This window comes from Lacerta agilis, chromosome 5, assembly GCF_009819535.1.
Source record: "Lacerta agilis isolate rLacAgi1 chromosome 5, rLacAgi1.pri, whole genome shotgun sequence".
NCBI classification, from domain to species: Eukaryota; Metazoa; Chordata; class Lepidosauria; order Squamata; family Lacertidae; genus Lacerta; species Lacerta agilis.
In genome coordinates, this window is record NC_046316.1 from 56,065,512 (window position 1) to 56,087,018 (window position 21,507).

General features: G+C 43.3%; 1 protein-coding gene across 3 annotated transcripts in view; it reads right to left on the reverse strand.

The window, feature by feature from the left end:
* The window catches only part of YEATS2 (YEATS domain containing 2), a 38,339-nt gene extending 18,396 nt beyond the window's left edge, over positions 1-19,943 (reverse strand). The window contains exons 1-19 of one of the 3 annotated variants that reach the window (XM_033149949.1): positions 19,790-19,941; positions 18,587-18,675; positions 16,541-16,654; positions 15,510-15,607; positions 15,316-15,408; positions 14,858-15,097; positions 13,789-13,904; positions 13,495-13,656; positions 12,048-12,159; positions 11,343-11,387; positions 10,164-10,350; positions 9,273-9,506; positions 8,387-8,545; positions 6,978-7,072; positions 4,599-4,706; positions 3,474-3,647; positions 2,213-2,459; positions 468-629; positions 156-265 (exon numbers count right to left, since the gene is read on the reverse strand). In XM_033149949.1, the coding sequence (XP_033005840.1) occupies positions 156-265; positions 468-629; positions 2,213-2,459; positions 3,474-3,647; positions 4,599-4,706; positions 6,978-7,072; positions 8,387-8,545; positions 9,273-9,506; positions 10,164-10,350; positions 11,343-11,387; positions 12,048-12,159; positions 13,495-13,656; positions 13,789-13,904; positions 14,858-15,097; positions 15,316-15,408; positions 15,510-15,607; positions 16,541-16,640 (2,442 nt within the window). In that variant the 5' untranslated portion in view covers positions 16,641-16,654; positions 18,587-18,675; positions 19,790-19,941. Of the gene's footprint in view, positions 1-155; positions 266-467; positions 630-2,212; positions 2,460-3,473; positions 3,648-4,598; positions 4,707-6,977; positions 7,073-8,386; positions 8,546-9,272; positions 9,507-10,163; positions 10,351-11,342; positions 11,388-12,047; positions 12,160-13,494; positions 13,657-13,788; positions 13,905-14,857; positions 15,098-15,315; positions 15,409-15,509; positions 15,608-16,540; positions 16,655-18,586; positions 18,676-19,789 lie in introns of all 3 variants that reach the window. The other 2 variants (XM_033149951.1, XM_033149950.1) reach the window with 2 other exon arrangements.
* Positions 19,944-21,507: the final 1,564 nt, after the last annotated feature.

Sequence of the window (21,507 nt, forward strand, 5' to 3'; positions counted from 1 at the left end):
CCACAGTGACTGCAAAAAAAATGGAATGTGGTTGAAGAGGACTGGTCATGCCTACTTCCTGCAACTCTGAGCACATTTCCGTTTTTTTGGATGACAGCTGGAACCATGGGCCCATGTGATGGGCCTTCATCCTGGAAAACTGTATTATGACTGACCTGTGGTGTTTGCTTGAGGATGTAGGATGTGTAGGTAAGATGCTGTGATAAGCCAGTACTTGTGCTTTGGGCTGCCCCACCTCCGCTTGCTGAAGAGCCTGACTGCAGATCTGGAACAAACAAAACAATCACATATGCAGGGCAGCTTAGCCCCATTATGCATTTAACAAGCTTCAAGGAGGCACCGTATAACAGTTGTTGCCTTTAGGGGAACACTGCGTGGCCAGACTAGGGAAGCAGCGTCTACTCCATTCACGTATGTTACGGAATCACTACACCAAGCACATTAGATTCAACCCGTTTAACACTAACTGGCATTATTTGTGGCTCGCAGAATGGCTCCTTGAGGTATAAGCAGCAGCTTTCCTTTCCCAGAAGGGTTCTTGCTGTTTGTGGTAAGGTACAGCTTAGTCCCGGGGGGCAGATTTGCCAAGTTGGCCAGATTCGTGGCTGGAAGTTGCAATGTTGCCATCACTGAAAGGAAAAGCAGAAATAAAAATGAAGATCACCCAGCTTTATAGAGACCTTTTGCCAAACACTATTCCAAATAGGAACAGACAAAACCAGCAATAATCCTTCTCTGTATTATTATTATTATTATTATTAATTTCCAGAGTACTTTTTTTGAAGATGGCGAGCCAATGACGTCCACTATGACTGCAACAATATATATATTTTTCATACTGGGATTCAAGTTCAATTCACTTCACACAGCAAGGAAGAGGCAAACCCTCTATTTACAAAATAATAATAAAAATTCATTCCAGTAGCACCTTAGAGACCAACTAGGTTTGTTCTTGGTATGAGCTTTCGTGTGCATGCATACTTCTTCAGATACCTCTATTTACAGAGAGCTTTCAAACTCCAGTTAGACTGGTGGAAGATGGAGGCAAGCTGTTGCATTATAGGATCGCGAGCAAAATGCACATGAATACTTGGAAGCGTTAGCAGAACAAGATCTCGTGAGGAAGAATCTGAACAGAACTGCAAAAGGGTGCATGCTTGGGAAATTCATTGTGCAAAGAGGAGTGTGTGGGCATAAGCAAAACTGACTGAAGGAGCAGAAGTTATTGAAGGCAGGGGAGTCACAAGGAAGAACAAGAAATTTCCACTGGAAGGGGGCAAACTGTCTTTCTGACCCTGTACCCATGCTCCTCCTGTCTTTCTAGAAACTAACAAAATATATTCTTTAGAAAGAATGAAGAAATCTGCACTGGTTGAGACAAAGGAACATTTCTTGTGAGCAGCCGCTGTGGTAAACAGCTCGTGGACAATCTGTTTCTCACTGCATTTTCAATAGGAACAGATACAGAAGTGTGATGTTACACAGGTGTAACATGAAAACAGTTCCCTTCGGTGCCTAGACATGGGTTACAACAGCACAAACTAGCACTAAAAATGCTTTTTCTACAGTCCTGCTTGGTAAATTTATGCATGCTGCATCTCAACTGGATTTAGAAGATTTCCACAATATTCCAGAATTGCATACTAATTAACTGGTTCCACGTAATTGTTTCTGAAGGTGTCTGCAAATAAGATAAATAAATAAATAATTTAAAATTTATACTCTGCCCATCTGGTTGGGTTTCCCCAGCCACTCTGGGCAGCTTCCAACAAAATATTAAAATACAATAGTCTATTAAACATTAAAAGCTTCCCTAAACAGGGCTGCCTTCAGATGTCTTCTAAAAGTCTGGTAGTTGGTTTTCTCTTTGACATCTGGTGGGAGGGTGTTCCACAGGGCGGGTGTCACTACCAAGAAGGCCCTCTGCCTGGTTCCCTGTAACTTGGCTTCTCGTAGTGAAGGAACCGCCAGAAGGCCCTCAGCACTGGACCTCAATGTCTGGGCAGAATGATGGGGGTGGAAACGCTCCTTCAGATATACTGGACCGAGGCCGTTTAGGGCTTTAAAGGTCAGCACCAACACTTTGAATTGTGCTCGGAAACGTACTGGGAGCCAATATAGGTCTTTCAAGACCGGTGTTATGTGGTCTCGGTGGCCGCTCCCAGTCACCAGTCTAGCTGCCGCATTCTGGATTAGTTGTAGATAGCTTTACCTGGTCCTTGGGTTCCACTTTTGGGAGCTCCTGATGGCGCCTGAGCTTTTGTTAAAGTCTGCACAGGCTGAGCCACGATGGTCCCTCCACCGCCACTCACAATTGCCTTTGCAACTCCTTGCGTTACGACTTGCTTTCCACCAACGGCCTTTGTGACTGAAGGGCTGGATTTTGCTACTAGTATCTGCCCACCACCGATAGCCACAGCTTGCTTGGGTAAAGCAGACCCGACTGGAACACTAATGACCTACAGTAAAAGAGATTGTGGCCATCTATTAATTAAACTGGCCCATTAGAGAGCAGGAAAGCATGAAAAACAATACAGCATTATAACATACAGACTCAAAACACAGCAGTCATCAAATAACTCAAGTTTGATTATATGAACGTTATACCACTTAAAAGCCCATCAGAAACCAAAACGTATCTATGGATAACAAATGTAATAACCTAAGGCAACCGATACAATATTACTGCCATGGGATTTTAAAAACTCAAAAAAGTCAGCTGCACAAACTGGGCCTGAAGTGGCAGCTGTGTGGGAACAGATGCAGGGCACGCTACCCAGATGCAAAATGCAGGTTTACAAAGAAACTACAGGTGAAACACGAAAAATTAGAATACCGTGGAAAGGTTAATTTCTTTCAGTAATTCAACTTAAAAGGTGAAACTAATATATGAGATAGACTCATGACATGCAAAGCGAGATATGTCAAGCCTTTATTTGTTATAATTGTGATGATTATGGCGTACAGCTGATGAGAACTCCAAATTAACAATTTCAACTTTGGGGTTTTCACCAGCTGTACGCCATAATCATCACAATTATAACAAACAAAGGCTTGACATATCTCGCTTTGCATGTCATGAGTCTATCTCATATATTAAACTCCAGTAGCTAATGAAAACAATTGCTTACATAAATGGACTTTTCCACATTATTCTACTTTTTCAAGTTTCACCTGTATATGGTTTCTGTACTGGCGTTTTCCCACACTCCCAAAGCACTGACAGTGTCTTTAGTAGACACAAATGCATTTATTTAATCGAGGCACTTCTATACTTCCATCCATCCACCAAAAAAGTTTTAAACAAATATATAAATGAAACCAATTAAAACATTTCAGCAGTGGAGCACAGCAGGCAACTAAATCCAGGTTCGAATCGACATCTGCACACCACAGCTTGAAAATAGGTTGGGATGACCTACAGCCAGGTGAAAACAGCCAAAGGAAATCAAAAGAAATGAAAACTATTATACCTTAGATGATGTGGATCCCTCTCCAGTGCTCACAATCTGCTTCTGGGGTGACAAAGCAATCATGTGACTTCCTTTCACCGTAACGTATTGCTGCACTGAGGTCTGAGAGGTTGTCCCAGTCACTGGTGCTGGAGACTGCTGGGGCGGTTCTCCAGGCTCTTGCTTGATTATTACCTTCAAATAAATCAAGTGGAAGGGAAGAATTTAATCTCTACTAAAAAAAATAATAATCTCTCACACCATGGCTGTCTATTTTTTTTACAATAAACAAATAGGTTACTTGACTGAGCACTAAGTAATTCATATATGATTGTCCCTCAAAAGTTCATAGTTGCATCTGTATCCTAAAACCAGGGGACATGGTAAGAACAGCTTCTGAGAGAAGTTACCAGAAGAGGAGTACACTTGCAAAAATATCTGAAACATGTCTGGTTTGCCCTGAAGCAGTACAGTGGTACCTCGGAAGTCGAACGGAATCCATTCCAAAGTCCGTCTGACTTCCAAAATGTTCGGAAACCAAGGTGCGGCTTCTGATTGGCTGCAGGAAGCTCCTGCAGCCAATCAGAAGCCACGGAAACCCTCTTGGATGTTCCGGTTCCTAAGAACATTTGCAAACCGGAACACTCACTTCCAGGTTTGTGGCGTTCAGGAGCCAAAATGTTTGACTCGCAAGGCGTTTGGGATCCAAGGTATGACTGTATAGTATCAGAGCTCAATCTTTTACCTCTGGGCAGACCAGTTGCCAAATATTTACTGATATATAAAGAACAAGCACCACACATATTACTTATATGTTAACATTATCTTCCCCCAAAGAAAGTCATTTGCTTGTGTAACGATAAAAAAGAAGAAAAAGGTGGTAAGGCAAATTTGTCAGGTCATTATATTCCCTAGACACTATGGAAAGAGCGAAACGAAAATCAGAATGGGTTCTTTCAATACTTGGGCAAGTTTGCTTTGGCTAGTAGCTAATGCAAATAAAGTTTCTATCTGCTTGAGCAAGCAATAACAAAAATCTTGAAAGTTGGAAGCACACATTTATAATGCTTTATGACAAATTGCACTGTTAAATGCTGCTTGCACTGCTGCTACACATCGCAAAGAGAATAATAAGTCTTCCAATACCTTTGTAAATGTTCCAAATCCTCCGGTCACAGATTTAGGACTTTGTACCTTGGAGTGACTCCCAATTGGACACAGAGGCGGCATGGTTGCAAAGAGAGAATCTTCCTGCTACAATTATACAAAGCAGACAATTAAGTTAACTATGCAATTATTATTTTTTTAAGCACTATGATACAAGAAATGAGCTTATTCAAGACAAGGAACATAAGCCATCCTGGGCCTGCAAAAAGTTCTGGGTTTCATGAAGAGTTAACGACACAAGGTTTTATTACCTTAAAGCTGTTGGTTCTGTTGTAATTCTAAAATTAAAGAGAATCTAAACTTCTAAAATCATACCTTTGTTTATTATATCATAAGTTATGCTATCCTCTGCACTTCTGGTAATAAATGTACTCAACTGGCAGATGCAAAAATAATGTTTAGTGCATTTAACTGGTTAGCAGCCCTAGTTAGGTACAGAAATAGAGATCCTCACTTTTAGGAGGGCTTCAATTCATTGAAATCTCCCCGAATACAATGAGCTTGTTACTGAAAGCATGTTGTTCATTACAAATCACCATCATTAACCTGTGCCAAGTTTGGTTAAAATGGCACAGAACTTGCTACATAGAGATGCTTTCATAAGTGACAAAGGAATGGCTTTCTCTACTATTTTTGCATTAACACCCAAGTTGCATAGGAAACAATTCTAGACAAAAATTAACTCATTTTAAATGGTGGAAGCCATTTTGGCCAAACTCATGTTAGTAGCTTCGAGAACACTGTCCAACCATCTCATCCTCTGTCCCCTTCTCCTTGTGCCCTCCATCTTTCCCAACATCAGGGTCTTTTCTAGGGAGTCTTCTCTTCTCATGAGGTGGCCAAAGTACTGGAGCCTCAACTTCAGGATCTGTCCTTCTAGTGAGCACTCAGGGCTGATTTCTTTGAGAATGGATAGGTTTGATCTTCTTGCAGTCCATGGGACTCTCAAGAGTCTCCTCCAGCACCATAATTCAAAAGCATCAATTCTTTGGCGATCAGCCTTCTTTATGGTCCAGCTCTCACTTCCGTACATTACTACTGGGAAAACCATAGCTTTAACTATACGGACCTTTGTCGGCAAGGTGATGTCTTTGCTTTTTAAGATGCTGTCTAGGTTTGTCATTGCTTTAGTTGCAATTCAGCAAATTCTCTTTCCAGGCTACTTTTGAAATTCCTTTGTAGTAAGACAGCTACTTTGAAATCTTGTATAGAATGTCCTGGGAGACTGAAGTGTTCTCCTACTGGTTTCTCTGTCTTGTGATTCCTGATATCAGATTTATGTCCATCTCCCTTCTTAAGATGTTTTAGCTAATGGTGAATATTCTCCATTGTAAGCAGTAACATAAGCAAGTATTCAAAAGTTCCAAATTCTGCTACAAATCCATCACCTTCTGAAGTACTATTTATCAGCGACAATCAAGCTCTGTACCTTTGAGACTTCTTCCCCAGCCCAGAAGTATATTAACATTATTCCTCTGTGTCAGCTTAAAAAGCCAAATGAATTGCACCCAGTGCTTCTCTACTGGCGAGGTTCCCAATCACCACTGGTTCTTTGTAATCTCTTCCACTCATCCCAAATGTTTACATAAATATTATTTTGACAATGGTAGCTATAAAGTTGTCAAGTGCTACCTCTCTGTTTGCCCTGAATACAAAATTTGTGCCTACACAGAAGACGACACCACACTTAACAAGAAATGCACTCAATAAATAACCTCAGCTTACTTGCTGATTTTTGGAAATGTGAAACATGTTGTGACTACGGAGATCATGTGTCTTCCACCAATGTAATTTATAAATAGGCCATGCCCAAACTACGCATTGAACTATTTTTTTCCTCTGGCAGGTAAAAGCAAGTTCGTTGCCTTACCCGGGGGGGGGGAGATTGCCCCAAGTCCCTAATCCTATGCATGCATACCTAGGATGTCAGCTCTATTGAATTCAGTAGGACTTAGAAATAGAGACACACACGACAGTGTTGCAAAGTAGCATTTTGGCTTCTTCAAACACCACTGAAAAACAGGGCTGTGAAATACAGAGAAAAGTGTGGTTTTGGTGGGGGAACACTAGGGATAGAGCACTTGAGAGACATTTGAAAGCAGACCCAACACAAGAGATGTTTGGGATGCTGAAATAAAACACTTAACCATGTTTTATCACTTACTGCTTGCCACCCTGGGAGGAGGAGTAGGATATAAATTTAATGAATAAATAAAATGAACCAGAACTCTACAAATGGTTTCCAGAAAAAGACACTACACTGCCATGGAATATCAAGGATTAAAAGACAAAATACTCCACCTTAACAAGTTTCTAAAAACAAAACAAAAACAGAAAAGCCAAACAAACGAATGTTACCTTGACAGCAGAGGTTACCAAACTGCTCCCAGGGATCTTTGATACCGGAGATGCCGTCCCTTGAGAAACAATTGTAGCCTTACCTCCAGGGCTACCTATATATTGAGAAATACAACAGCACACATTTGGCCATCCTGGCGTAGCTTCAGTGTGTTCTAACAACTGTCACATTACAGCGCTCTGAACAGAATCACCTTTTCCTTGCTAGACAACTGGCGGAATGGAACAACTGCTGCCCACTTGCAAGGAAGGCAACGTGGCAGGCGGTTCACAGGCAAAGAGGGACACCGTCACTTCCGACCCACAAAGCCACAGAGAAGACAGGTGCTCATTCGCCAGTCCGCTTCCCATTTTGCTAGGAAGCAATACACCTCTTCTGTGCCCATATGCTGAATGCAGCCCCAGAGAATCTACAGCTCTGCCAGGACTAGGCACAAATCATGTGAGAGATGGTTGCCACCATTTCCTGCACACTTTCCCCGTCTCTCAGCAGTAGCTCTGAGCTGAAAAGTTCTGGGTGCGAAAGTTCCCCTCCCCCACCTTCTACATGGCTTCTTCAACCTCGGCCCTCCAGATGTTTTGAGACAACAATTCCCAGCATCCCTGACCACTGGGTCCTGCTAGCTAGGGATCATGGGAGCTGTAGGCCAAAAATATGTGGAGGGCCGAGGTTGAGGAAGCCTGCGTTACACTGTAGGGAAGCAGGTAGAGAAAGTGAAGTGCAGTAGCTCAATGGCAGGGCATGGAGAAGACCCCAGGTTCAGGTCCCAGCATCTCTAGGCAGTGAGCGACTCGCTGCCTGAAACCCTGGAGAGTTGCTGCCAGTCAGTTTAGACAACTAGATGGACCACTGGTCTGACTCAGTGTAAGATATCTTCCTATGTTCTTAGCATGCACACAACACAATCACTTTTACAGGGAACTGCCTGCAGTGAAGAATGTTTGCAGTTGACTAATCCATCATGGTATGCCTAAACCTGCAACAAGGTGCTCAATGCAACTAAGGATGGACAAGCAATTTGCTTTAAAACAACTGCTTGTCCCTGGCAAACTGATCAAAGAGGATGGAAGCGAATGAGGGTAACAAAGCACGCTATAAGGCAGCCTTCATCAACCCAGCGTCTTTAAGATGTTTTGGATGGATCCAGAGGGCACTGGGTTGCTGAAGGCTGTCGTAAGGTCTGTGGAGTAAGGAGTCTTAGGAAAGGAAAATACATTTTACAAACAAAACAAAAGTTAGTGAGATGGCTGTTCCACCGGTATCCAGCAATGACAATTAAGACATGAGCGAAGCAAACAAGGGGTTAGGGGTTATTCTGAGCAGTCTGCCTCTGAGGCAAATCAAGGCACACACTGCAAAGGCTCTGGAAAGGAGAGCACATTCTTCCCCACCCGCATCTAGTCCACACCTGTGCTCGTGGCCGCTGCACCAACCGGTTGACCAGGCTTGTCCACAATAACGTAAGGGTTATTGACTGCAGGGGTGGCAGCCCCTTGCTTCATATGCACTGGAGTGGAAGTTGGAGTTCGAGGTAGTGGAGAAGGACTTGGGGTCGATATTGGAGATCCTAAGGAAACAGAAAGGGATTCTCCATTGTACATGTCAGACAGATATCCAAAGTGACGGTAACGTAATGACAACAACAATAGCAGCATTTTGCAGAATCGATTCTACTGCAAGTGTAGGAGCAGCTCCATGAAAATCAGAGACCTGCTGGCTTCCGTAGAGGAAGTTAGAACACTGGAAGGTGCTACTTTTTTCCATCACAACTTCTACAGCAAACTTTAGAGGACTATGGAAGGAATTATCAAGATAATGCTAAGGAGATTGCCCCATCAGATGGAAAAATCTCCCCTCTGCTTCCCCTTCCCCCAACAACCTCCCAGCCAATTTGCGGGACACAAGAACAGGGCTCATGAACAGAATATGGCCCTATGTGCCTATAAGGCTGTGGGCTTCTTCTTGGACAAACATTGTTCATCTCCAATAGCATTAAACCTTTTGCAATGCTTCTTAGCATTTTGCCCCTTATGACCTACGAACTAGAGAGTTTACAACCTGGAAGACAGGGGCTCAGTAGACTAGGAGCAAAACTACTCCTAAGTATGGAGGCTGCAAATGTGACATAGCACCTACTTGAGTGTCACCATCTCATGCTTCAGGCTTGACATGCGTGGCACTCCCCCAACCCTCCTCACAAAATATATAAGACTGTAACTGTACTCAGTGCAAGAGCAGGCAGTTTATTCTTATCTTGCTGTACAACACTATTCGATGCACAAACCAAGCCATACCTGACACAATCTTGCAACTCATGGTGATGGGCTGAAAAGACTTGCCCGGAGACTCAGCAGGGCTTGGGATTCGACCCTGAGGCACTATTTTGCAACTAGCAGCAATTGGCTGAAAAGCTGAGTTGCCGTGAGAACCAAAAGTAACTTTCTGTGAAGCCAGCTTTGTGGGAGTCCGTTCTAAAGATGACGGCAAGGAATAGAAGGTTGTATGTCTTTCGGCTTCAGATCTGAACCCTGATGAATAAAAGTTTTTTTAAAAAGTGTTATTAAGTGTTCGTAGGCAGACAAATAAAAATGTTAAATACAACTTTGTTCCCTATTTCTGCCTCTCGGAATGAACTCTCAACATCTGAAAGGCTGCCATCTCCAAAGCAGAGTTGTGCTTTCCTATTCAGACTATTTATTCCATAAAAAGTTTCTCTCCTTGCACACCCACTGAAACTGCACGTCAACTAGGATGTGTCTCCAATAAGTTTCAGGAGCAGAATTTACTCATCATAATGTACTCTACAGCTTAACACTGTTTAGAACAAAGGAAACAGCCTTATACCTAGTCGGACTATTGGTCCATAGAGTCTACACTGATTGGCAATAGCTCTCCAGGGTTTTCCCAGTCCTACCTTGAGATAGTCAAGGACTAAACCTGGGACCTTCTGCTACAGTGCTATGGCCCTTCCCAATATATGTAAGGGTGGATACATACTATGGGATGGACAGATCAGCCAATTTCCAGTCTGGGTCAAATTCTCCTCCACCTCTAACACACACATATTATGTTGACATCCCCCCTTATTAATATTTTTATTTAATTTTATTTTTAGTTAATAAACACAAACGCAGCTGTTAACAACAGAAGGGCCAACTGAAGTAACACCAGCGTTTTTATTTTACCTTTCTCAACAGAAGTATGCGTAATGGATTCATGCATCTGCTTTATTGGTGAGGATGCTTTTACAGGTGCTGGCATATTTAATGGCAAATGCAACGAGGTGGGGGCATCAGAAAGATCAGAATCTGAAGACTGGGAGAAGACATACTCTTCTCTAAAAGAATGCCGGTGCAATTCAACGTCCACCACCTTTCAAGAGAAAAACAACTATGATAAGCCAACTGATGACAATACATTTTTAAAAGTGTGCTGAGAGGGACTTCACTGCATACTTAGATACAAAGGACACCAGTTTCTAAACCTTCAAACAGAAGCTCCTGGTTTGGGGGAATTGTGTTGGTTTGCTTAAAATCCACCTGAAGTCAAGTTCAAGTAACCCAATAGTTGAAGTATAAGCAACCAACCACAGATGCAGGTATTGCTCAGAGAACATTAGCTATGACACCAGGTGGATCCGATCTCCATCTGAACTAGCAGGGCTTACATTCAGTATTGCTTAAAATCTGCCACCAAATGCAAGCCACGCTGCTAATCTGCTAGGGAGCTGATCCCAGGTGTGCTTTCAGCAAACATCAAATCCAGTTGAGATCTCCTGAGTGAACTTGACCCCAGCCATGCAACTTGTATTCAGCACTGCTTTACAGTGGTACCTCTGGTTACAAACTTAATTCGTTCCAGAGGTCCATTCTTAACCTGAGGTACCACTTTAGCTAATGGGGCCTCCCGCTGTTCTCATCCTGGGGCAAAGTTCTTAACCCGAGGTACTACTTCTGGGTTAGCGGAGTCTGTAACCTGAAGTGTTTGTAACTCAAGGTACCACTGTACTTGCAAAGGAACAATCATGAGTGCACTCCAAGGTTTCCAACTGCAATGCTCCCTTTGCACATGCAGTTTTACCTGACACACACCTGACACATGACTTCAGATGAGTGACTGGTGGGTGCAACTGGAACAAAATCGCCTCAACCAGATGGGGTCGCCTGTCAGGCCTAACTTGGGCTTCAGGCCAGAGGCTTCCCATGCCTGCCTTAAAAGGTCGCTTTCAACATGTAAGCTGCTTGATAGCTATTTTTACTGCTCATACTTTGGGGGGCGGGGGCGGAGATGGCCAAAGAAAGTGATCACTGTTTCCATTCTACAGTTTTACAAGAAAAGCCTGAGAAAACTTTTTAAAATCATACCGTTTCAGCACCTAGCGTCTGTAGACCTGTGTACGTCCTATCCAACTGTATGAAACAATTAGGAAAGGAAAAGTTTAGGTGTCGTTGTCACAAATATTAGCAAATATACACACATACACAAAACTTAAGAGACACATAGCAATAAACAGAACTGGCCCTGCCAATAGACAGAGGGAAGTTTTGCCCCATGCAGTTGGTTTGGGGTACCACAAAATGCCAGAAAGTTGTTTTAATTCCTTATTTTTGTATTTTAACTGCAGAGGGTAGGGGTGGGGAAGAGATACATGTAGGGTTTTCTGTCTCAGATGCCAGAATGACTGGCAATGGATATTATGCACTTTGACTTGTGTGAGCATGGAGGGCTATTTGCTGTTCTGTTTTAGGTTGAGATTTTGTTACAATCAAGTAGTATATAAACTTTGTTAAATAAAATAAAACCAGTAAATAAAACACAGTGCCCTAAAATCACCCCAAAGCAAACTATAATAAGAAAAAACTTAGGACTCTTCTAAAAGCCAAGCAAGAGGGAGCCATATTTATTTCCCTGAGAAGGGCATTGCATCACAGAAGACACAACTATTCCGAACCATAAAAGGACTAGCATAGAAAACAGGGTTTACTGTGTTATTTGCTCTTGTGAGAGCAAAACAATAAAAATACAAAGAGAGTATTTTCATCTACGCATTATCATTGCAGCGAAGTTACCTTCAGATGGTGTATGATATCAATTCTTTTGTTCCGGCTGTCTTTGAAATGAATCTGAACCCTGACAGGAAACTCTCCCCAGCCCCGTCTAGTCAGGTGGAAAGGAGGCTCTCTAGAAATAAGGATCATTTTTCAAAACAAAAGTCTTCCACTGCATACAAGATACTTCTGTGCTTGGAATTTGGAGGTGCAGAACAAACAAGGCCCACATAAGGTGGAAGACCAGCAAAGAGTTACCATGGTGATATTCAAGTATTCGAGACAGTGCCAAAGAATCTTAAGGATTTCAAGTACCGAACATACTACTCAAATTTTTCAAGCCTCCCTAATATTTGCAGTCTTGGCTACTTGACTTTAGAAAGGTTTTAGCAGACTCCTGAGGAAATAATCTTTGGTCCCCCCTATGTTGGACGACAGTTCCCCTCAGAGGTTTGTCTGGCACCTTCATTATACAGCTTTGGGCAAATGCTGAAGACTCTTTACCCTGGCTTTTGACACTTGAGATGTATATTTTTAGGGCCGATCTTATTTTTGTAATGTTGAGTTGTTTTAAACTGTTTGCAGTGCTGCTTAATCTTGTGTTTTAATATTAATGTTGTGTTCCTCTTTTAGTAACCTGCTCCCGTTGCTCTGTCCCAGCTTTTGCCAACCTGGCAGTTCGAAAAGCACACGAGTGCAAGTAGATAAATAGATACTGCTGTGGCAGGAAGGCAAACAACATTTCTATGCACTCTGGCACTCGTCACGATGTCCAGTTGCACTAGAAACGATTTAGTCATGCTGGCCACGTGACCCAGAAAGCTGTCTGTGGACAAATGCCGGCTCCCTCAGCCGGAAGCCAGATGAGCGCCACACCCCATAGTGACCTCTGACAGGACTTAACTGTCCATGGGTCCTTTACCTTTTTACCTAGTAACCTGCCCTGGCACCTTAGGGTGAAGGGAGAGTACTAAATTGTAATAATCACCATCATTGGCCGTTGGCCATGTTGGCTGGGGCTAGTGGGAGCTGGCTGGAGGCCAACAACATCTAAAGAACCCTAGGTTCCCCAGCTGCTGTATAGCTAAATACACATCTCAGCACCAGGCTTGGAAAAACAGGCAGTAAGCTGAAATTCTAAGGAGACACACAGATGGGGTGAGGAGCTGAGCACAATCCCTGCCATCTGTTTTCTGCTCAGTATGCCTTTTGTTTCTGCTGGGCTCCAGATACAGGCTTACTCAGGCATAAGATCTTGACTGAAAAACAGCGGGTAGGGGAAGGGCTATGCACTACTCTGCGTTTACCTTCTTGGGCACATGATGCCACATATCAGCCAGGGAGGATTTGAACCCCCTTCCCAGAGTACTGGAACCACACACCCCACCCCTAAGTAAAAATCACCGAGGTTCTGAAAATCTGTCAGCCAGTTGGGGTAAGTTGGAAGTTTCGCCGAAAGCGCTGTTACCTGACTTCGACAAGATCGTTAGGTTTGTAGCTGGGATGAAGGAAGAACCAGACTTTCTTAACAAAGTGATCAATGCTGGGCTCTCTTCGGGACCCTCGTACATACACCATCCATTTATGAGTGGACTGGTCATTCTCTTCTCGCTTGTCAGGAGGAATGTACCTGGCAGAGGGGGGAAAGAAAGAATCACTTTGAAATATTAAATCACACATTGTTTAGCCATTTCTCTAGGTGCGATCCATATTCCAGGCGAACAGTCAAAGAACACATAGGAACAAGACTTTGGGTACTAACTTGGAGACATTGCCAACCACTATGGTTTTCTTCACAAACAGCCGCGAATGTTCGTCATTTGAGTGACCAGCATTTCTCAGGCCCCCTTTGTGACCTCTAGCAGCACCAGAAGTGCCCTGAGGACAAAACAGAAATCTGTTTAGAAATCTGCTTACGCACACATTTACGCTAATTTTACCCCCCTGCAAGGAAGATACAAGGAAGTTGCAAAAAGGACATACACCTGTCTGCAGCAAAAGGTCAATAGAGAACAACCCTGAAAATGAAAAAAACGACCAGCATATTTTAAAACACCATTTTAAAGTTGTTTAGTACATTTGCAAATCTAAGCAAGAGTAGGGAGACGCAGAGCTGCTGCAGAACCAAAAAAGGGTCTATTCCATGAACGGATTTTTCTGCCTCATCATGCAAAGGGCTAGGTCTGCCAATACTGGGGATTAAATTTCTTTTCATTCCTCTGAAGGACAGGGACCGTAATTCTCTCACATTAAAAAAACAAAAAAACTAAGGTGAAAATAACCCATTTCTCTGCCCTCTCCAAAGGTGTTGTAGAAACTGTACTAACTTAAGAGCCGTTAAATGTTATTAATGGCTCACTCTGGGACAATCTGTCAAGACATGAACTAGAAAGCACCCAACTGATGTAATCAGTTCTACATTATCTAAAAACGTAATGTTTGACTTTATTATGTGGATTGTATATGCATGGAACATTTCTTGGAGGGGTGTATATGGGGAATATTAATTATATATATTTTTAGAAGCTGAAAAATAAAGTTAAGAAGGGGGGAATGTTGTGGATGATGGAGCATAATGATTTTGAAATTATCACTGCACATAGTGCTACATCAGCAGAAAACAGGCAGCAAAAAGCAATATAATGAGACCTGTAATTGACCCCTTTCTACAACAGTGCTAATGAGGGGTGTTGAAAATGAAACCATCTCTGTGGGTTTCAGAAGGCACAGCAGAAGCCAGGAATATATTTGCCATGTCTGCCTTTGAATACAAAAGAACATCATCCCCCCACTTCCTCCTGTCTTGTTTTAATACCTTGGGTTCATTTTACCTGCCCAGAATTCTTGCTCAGCCTCTGGTCAAGCTTGTTTGATAATCGCTCTTCTACATCCAGGCTGCCATTGTCCTTTCCCATCAAATAGTCCATGTGTTGGGATGATTCGCTTTCTGAATGGTTAACTGACAGAGTTTCTGACCCCTGATTAGCAGGAGATGATGATCTGGAGGGAGATTCCAAAAATCTCTTGATAGATGGATGGTTAAAAACCATAGGATCGCAGGTCTTGGTTCCCTGAAACAACAAAGGCAGCAGCACATCTCATTTTTGCTCAGAATTAAGGTAACATGTCCACCTGATCAAAGCATATATTGTGACACTTGCAGAGTCTAGCAGAAGCACCCATCTAACCATGGCTTCCTTGGAGGTTGCAGACCTAGTTTTCCTTTTTTGGTAAATGCAATTTTTTTTTTCTTTCAAAAAGTCACATGCTCCATTACGATCCGTTTTACCTCTCCAACTTTAAGAAGACCAGCAGAAGCATAGTAGTTTGCAACAATGCAGGCTCGCAGTTTATCCATCATTCTTCTTGCTTCAATCAAGCGCTATGAAAATGGGGGAGGGGGGGAGAGAAGATGAAAGTCCCATTATGAAGTATAGTGACTGTAACCCTTCCCATAGAATACTGAGCTTGAAATCTGTATACCTGATCTATGACTTCAATCTCATGTTCTTTATTCTTCATTTCTACAGAAAACTGCTCTTTAATAATTGCCTCAATCTTCTGTACTGCAGCATCTCGTGCTGTTCAGGAAGAGTCCACAAAGAGGAAGAATATTCTTATGGGCAAGAAAGTTAAGGCCATTTGCAACAACACAGTTCTCCATGCCTGGAAGACGATGTGGATTTCTGGCTTACTTTTTGCTTGCGTTTTAGTATCAAAATGACCAGGCCAAGTATGAAGAAATGAAAAAAGTATGCCATTCTTATTTGTTTGTACGTGTGCGTGCACCCATGTGTGACACCCCCATTGTAAAATAATGCAAGAATAATATGTAATATTTTAAAGAACCACAATACAATAACTGATATATGAATGACAGCTCCAAAATCTGAAGATTGGTGAAAGAAAGCTCTTACAAGGGCTTGATGAAGTTAAACAGTCAATCACTCAATCCATTTCAGATCTTCATCAAAAGCCTAGTTGGACACATAAATTCAGCAATCCATATGTGGACCAAACTACACATTTGGTTAAATGCATAGCTTGGACCCAAATGTTTTATATTTTTATATAAGTGTGTGTGTGTGTGTGTATGAGAGAGAGAGAGAGAGAGAGAGAGAGAGAGAGAGAGAGAGAATTAAGATCATGGCTGTGGTGCAGGTGGTGATTTTTTTTAAATTAAAAATATATATAATCCACTGCCACAAAACATGTGAGAAAATTGTTGTAATACCAAGTATTATTGCACTTTGGGCACAGTCTGGCTATTGTAATTTATGGTAAGTTTTTTTTTATAAAATTAAATGGGAAATGGTGGCACTTGATCCATAAGTCAAGCTCTTGAATTTCACACAAAGAAATGCTGAAACCAATTCTATTAGTGTGAAAGAAAAACTGCAGTGTTCTGCATATTTCAGAAATCTAACACAAACCAATACCTATAGACAGACTATATTCTTCTCCACTTATCTCTGTCCCACTTCAATTTCTGAATTTATTTTTTTATTTTTTACCTGACTGCTCAACTGCTTTATGACGTTTATTTGTAGGTACATGCGAGATCTCCTCGTAGTCTGGGTCCATCTCTTCTATAGTTCTTTTGATTCCTGACATGTTTGGCGACTTCACTAGAGGGAAGGGGGTAAAAACAAACAGTGAATTCAAACATCTGAGAACATCTTTCCATTTATGTCACATCGCAGGAGAAGTAAACCTTCCAACTGGGAGGAAGAATACAAATCTATTTATATGCTACTTGTGTGTAGGGCACTCATAGTTTCAACCCAGAACAGGACCACACTTCTCATCTCACAATGTCTTGCTATATCTACTCTGATGATGGCACATTGAAACATGGTTGCCTCCAAAGAAACCTCTACACATGAACAACTGCTAACACTTTGGGGCTCTGCAGGATTAGGAACCCTGTGCAATTCGGCGTCCTCGTCATGCACAACCCTTAAACACAAGCAGTTCAACATGCAGACATCAGATAGTAGAGCTAGCAGAACACCACAGTATCAGGAGAAATGCAGCCCTGCATCAGCTTGAAATCTTAAGTACCTAACATAAGTAATATGTAAACTGAGCTTCTGTCTCAACAGCTTCCCAAAACTCCACCAAGATCTATAAAGTAATTCAGCTCATTCAAGCTGGATTCTGAATTGAGCTACTTTGCGGTAAGAACCTGTCCTTTTTTTTTTCTTCCTCTTTTTTAAAAAAAGCTCTTTTGGTCTAGGAATCAGAGTAAGTACCTTGTTTTTCTTTGAACTATCATAAGCAGCAGTCACACAAAAACACATTTGCACATCTACTGCTGGCTACATTTCTAAGAGTTTCTCTTGGTTTTTTGGGGGGTACCACCTGAAATGCTACAAAACCCTGCTAAATCGAGGTGACCAAAGACCATGACAGGATAAACAAGATATTTAAAAATTAGAAATATACTGCTGGACCACAGGCAAAGACAGCTCCACTATACATCCTCCAAATCTCCGAAAAGTTATCATCTGCATGGAGCCTCAAATAACAAAGTGAAAAGAGTCCAATCCAACAGATTATGCAGTAACAGTAGTGTTAGTCAGGCATTCTGAAGCTATGGAGAGCAACTACAATGAGAGCACCCCATAGGGCAAGGTATTCAGTCTTATTATTATGTTCATGCTCCAGAACTGTATTTTCCAGGGCTCTAAGTCGTGAGTTCCAGGGCTCTAAGTCGTGAGTTCAGAAGGCTTCCAATTGTCCTCTAACTTGTGGAGGGTGAAGAGAATGACAAAGGGCAAAGCAGTATAGGCCCTACCCACCCCTGTGTGTGTGCATCTATTGCAATAATTTATCTACACAGCATCAGGACACCTGAGGGCTACTATTACTGCAAAGTCTGCTATTAAAGGTAAAGGTATCCCTGACTATTAGGTCCAGTCGTGGACAACTCTGGGGTTGCGGCGCTCCTCTTGCTTTATTGGCTGAGGGAGCCGGCGTACGGAAACGCCGTTTACCTTCCCGTTGGAACGGTACCTGTTTATATACTTACACTTTGACGTGCTTTCAAACTGCTAGGTTGGCAGGAGCAGGGACCGAGCAACGGGAGCTCACCCCGTTGCGGGGATTCGAACCGCTGACCTTCTGATCAGCAAGCCCTAGGCTCTGTGGTTTAACCCACAGCGTCACCCGCATCCCTGTAATCTGCTATTATGATGGACTATTTTCATTTTGTTGTTTGAGACTCCAGACAGATATTCTTAACATTGCTAATCATGGGGGGTGAAGAGAATGGCAACAAGGGGAGACAGAGCTAGCACCTGTGTCCCCCTTGGATTATTCTTCTACCTGGAATCAGAATGCCTAGAAAGGGCAAATTTGTGAGCAGCCGCCAACGAAGCCCCTAATCCTGCACAATTATTTTTTCATACATTGTCAAAACCTTCCTTTTTCTGCTCATTCTCCTTAGCAAGGTTATGTGTGAAGACATGTGAGTGAATACATAGATGTCCTCGGTGAATGACTCACACAGAAAGACAATGAAAGGCCATGGAAAAAACCTTTCTGCAATATTTTACCTCAGATGTGTCAAAAAGGCAGAATCTGTTTTCCCTCAAATGTCGCTGTAACTCTGTTGAAGGCAGTTCAGTTTCCTTTTCAGTTACCCCTGTTGAATAAAAACTCTTTTAGACAAGTGAAAGCAATTCGTTTTCTTGAAGCTCAAGTTTCCCAGCATGTTCTATTACCGGTACGAGCAGAATAGTATTTCAATTTCCAACTTAAGATCTTTACCAAATCACAACTACGAGTGACCAAAGCAAAACAAGTTGATAGCTCAAGCTATTATTAGGCATTACAAAATGCTGCTTCGGTGCATTACTACCAAACACCGTGGGACTTAAAAGCTCATTTAAGCAGGAGTAAGTCCTACTAAACACAATGGGGCTTTCTTCAGAATAGATGTAGACATACAGAACTGTATAAGATTGCACTGGAAAGCAAGTTATGATGGGGTCTATAAGGAAGCTGGCACAGGAACAGTGAGTCACTGTGGCATGCTAGTTTGCAAAGGAGCCATTTGTGCTATTAGGAGCCAACTTTGTGAGGGTCTTCAGAACAAGCCTGAATGACTGCAGGAGCATCAAGGAAAAGCACACCAAGGGTGGCTTCTAGCAAGCTGTTCACCCATCATGATAATAATCCCCAGCAAAACTCAGTAGGGTGGCCTTTGGGAAGACCCCTTTGAGAAACAACAATGCTCTGGCTGGTCCTGCGTGTGCCTGGCAACTTGTTTCCAGGTGGCCATAAAGTCTTTATCAGCCCAATCCTTTGCAGCGTTAGGCGAACCAGTTGCAATCCGCGGGACATGTAGCAAACTCGACACGCGGGACTGGGGCTGCACGTGCCCGCAAGTAAACGCGCTTTAGGATCTGCCTGCAAGACTGCAGCTTCCAGCGGGCTAACTTGGGAGTAAAGTTAACCATAAGCTACCGCGGGTCTTACTTCCAGCAGCAAGCAAACACGGCCAGGATCGGGGTGCGAGATGGGACTTTTCGGCTCCCGTGCCGACCAAGTTGCACAAGCGAGCAAACTTCGGGGACTCCCGCGGAGGCGAGCGCCTCGACACCCTCTTCTCGCGAAGGGGACCCCCGCGCCTGCCGCCAGAGCCGAGGCCCCGCGCCAGAGGGGGGCGCTCTCTCCCCCGCGCGCAAACGCCCCGCTCCTCCTCCTCAGCCCCGCGGGCGGGAAGCGGAGCCACGGCTCGGGGCCGCGCAACTCACCCGCCTTTGCGGAAGACGTCCCGACGGGCCGCCGCCGCCAGTCCCTTTCGCCTCCGCCCAGCCCTGCGCTCCAGCGAGGCCAGCGTCTCTACCGCGCAGCCGCCATCAACTGCGTCCCCTCTCGCCTGCCCGTCACGGCGACGGCGGGGCGCGGCTGCGCAGGCGGAGAGCGGAGAAGGGGCGGGCATTGGGAGAAGCCGGTTTCGCGAGGGGGCGCCGCCGGCAGGGCGCTCCCTTTGCAGCCGCGGCTTGGGCTCAGCGAAGCATCTGCTTCGTCCTAAAGCCCAGAGGCTGCAGGATCCGAGGAGCCCGAGGCGCTGGTTTCTTTCTTTCTTTCTTTAATTCCTCTGGGAATTTTTTTTTAAAAAGTGCTTTTCCTTTCTTCTTTTGACTAATGTTTTATCTCCTATTGCCTTGGTCGTTTGCGATTTTTAATTGCTTTTTGCAATATTGTTTTTGTCCCGTAGCAATTCGGGCCCCGGAATAAAAAAAAGGGGGGGGGACCTGCTAGTTTGCAATATTAGGGGTTAGAATTTGGGAAGCTGGTCCGTTATAGAGCAACACCTCTCCCCCCCCCCAAATCGGGCTAAATTTAAAATGAACCTGGAACCAAGGTAGTGGTCCATTTTTGAACGGCTCCTTAAGCTGTGATCTTGGGCAACGCGTTGCCCTTTAGTATATAGATCACATGCAACTGGAAAGGACCCGATTTCTCAGCTGATCTCTCACGAACAGGGAGTCCAAAAGAAAGAAGAGGGGGGAAATTCCTTGTCCTCACGTATTTGCTGCCAACCTTTTTTCAAGGCTTGACGAATTCTTTCCTGAGATAAATGATGCATTACAGCAGTGGCTTCCCAAACTCTTTCGCTAAGTTCCCATAACTCTTCATTAACAACATTAACATGGGGATCTAATTATTCAGGTTGGATATGAATAGGGCAGTGTTCTCTCTGAACATGTTGATATGTAATGGGTTTTTGTTGTTGATAACTTTACAGTTATAAGCATGGGTGTAGGCAGGATTTTGTTGGGGGGCCAGAACCGTGGTGATTGGTCAGTTAAGTATTTCTATTGTTTTACTTGATCTAGGGGGACAGCTGCTCCTCCCTGCCCCCCTTGGCTATGCCCATGGTTACAGTCCTGTTGCTAATCATGTTCGCACGAACAGTAGTGAAAATGGGTGGCATTTTTGAAGCTTAGCTGTTAATAGTCTAGGGAACAGGGTCTATCTTTTCCCCTCAGTGGTAATAATTCAGACAGCGTAGGTTGATGGAAAGTTTGTTGCGGGAATTGCTACTAGGGAGAAGAATTTTGGTTGACCACCATTCTGGATCTCAGAGTTCAAAAATTATATTGGTAGTGTTTAGAGGAGGAATTACAACAACCAAGTTATCTGCAATGTTGAACTTGATAAGGTGGTAGATATAGTGAAGTAGGCACCTGTGACATGATTTGAGGTGGCTCTGAACTTATTTCAGCACGCAGTATTTTTCATATCCTATCTGCAACTCCAAACTGAATAAGGAGCAGCACACCAAAGTATTATAAACTAGTCTCAGCTTTGATACTTTAAAATTGTGTGTATAAAGGGGCCTACAGTGCCAAGGCTGTGATCTTTTACTGAGTTACAAGTATGCAAGGAACTTGCCAACTGGACACCAGACTAAGGGCACATACTTTGAGTAATGGAGATTTTTATGCTGACAGATGCAGTTATA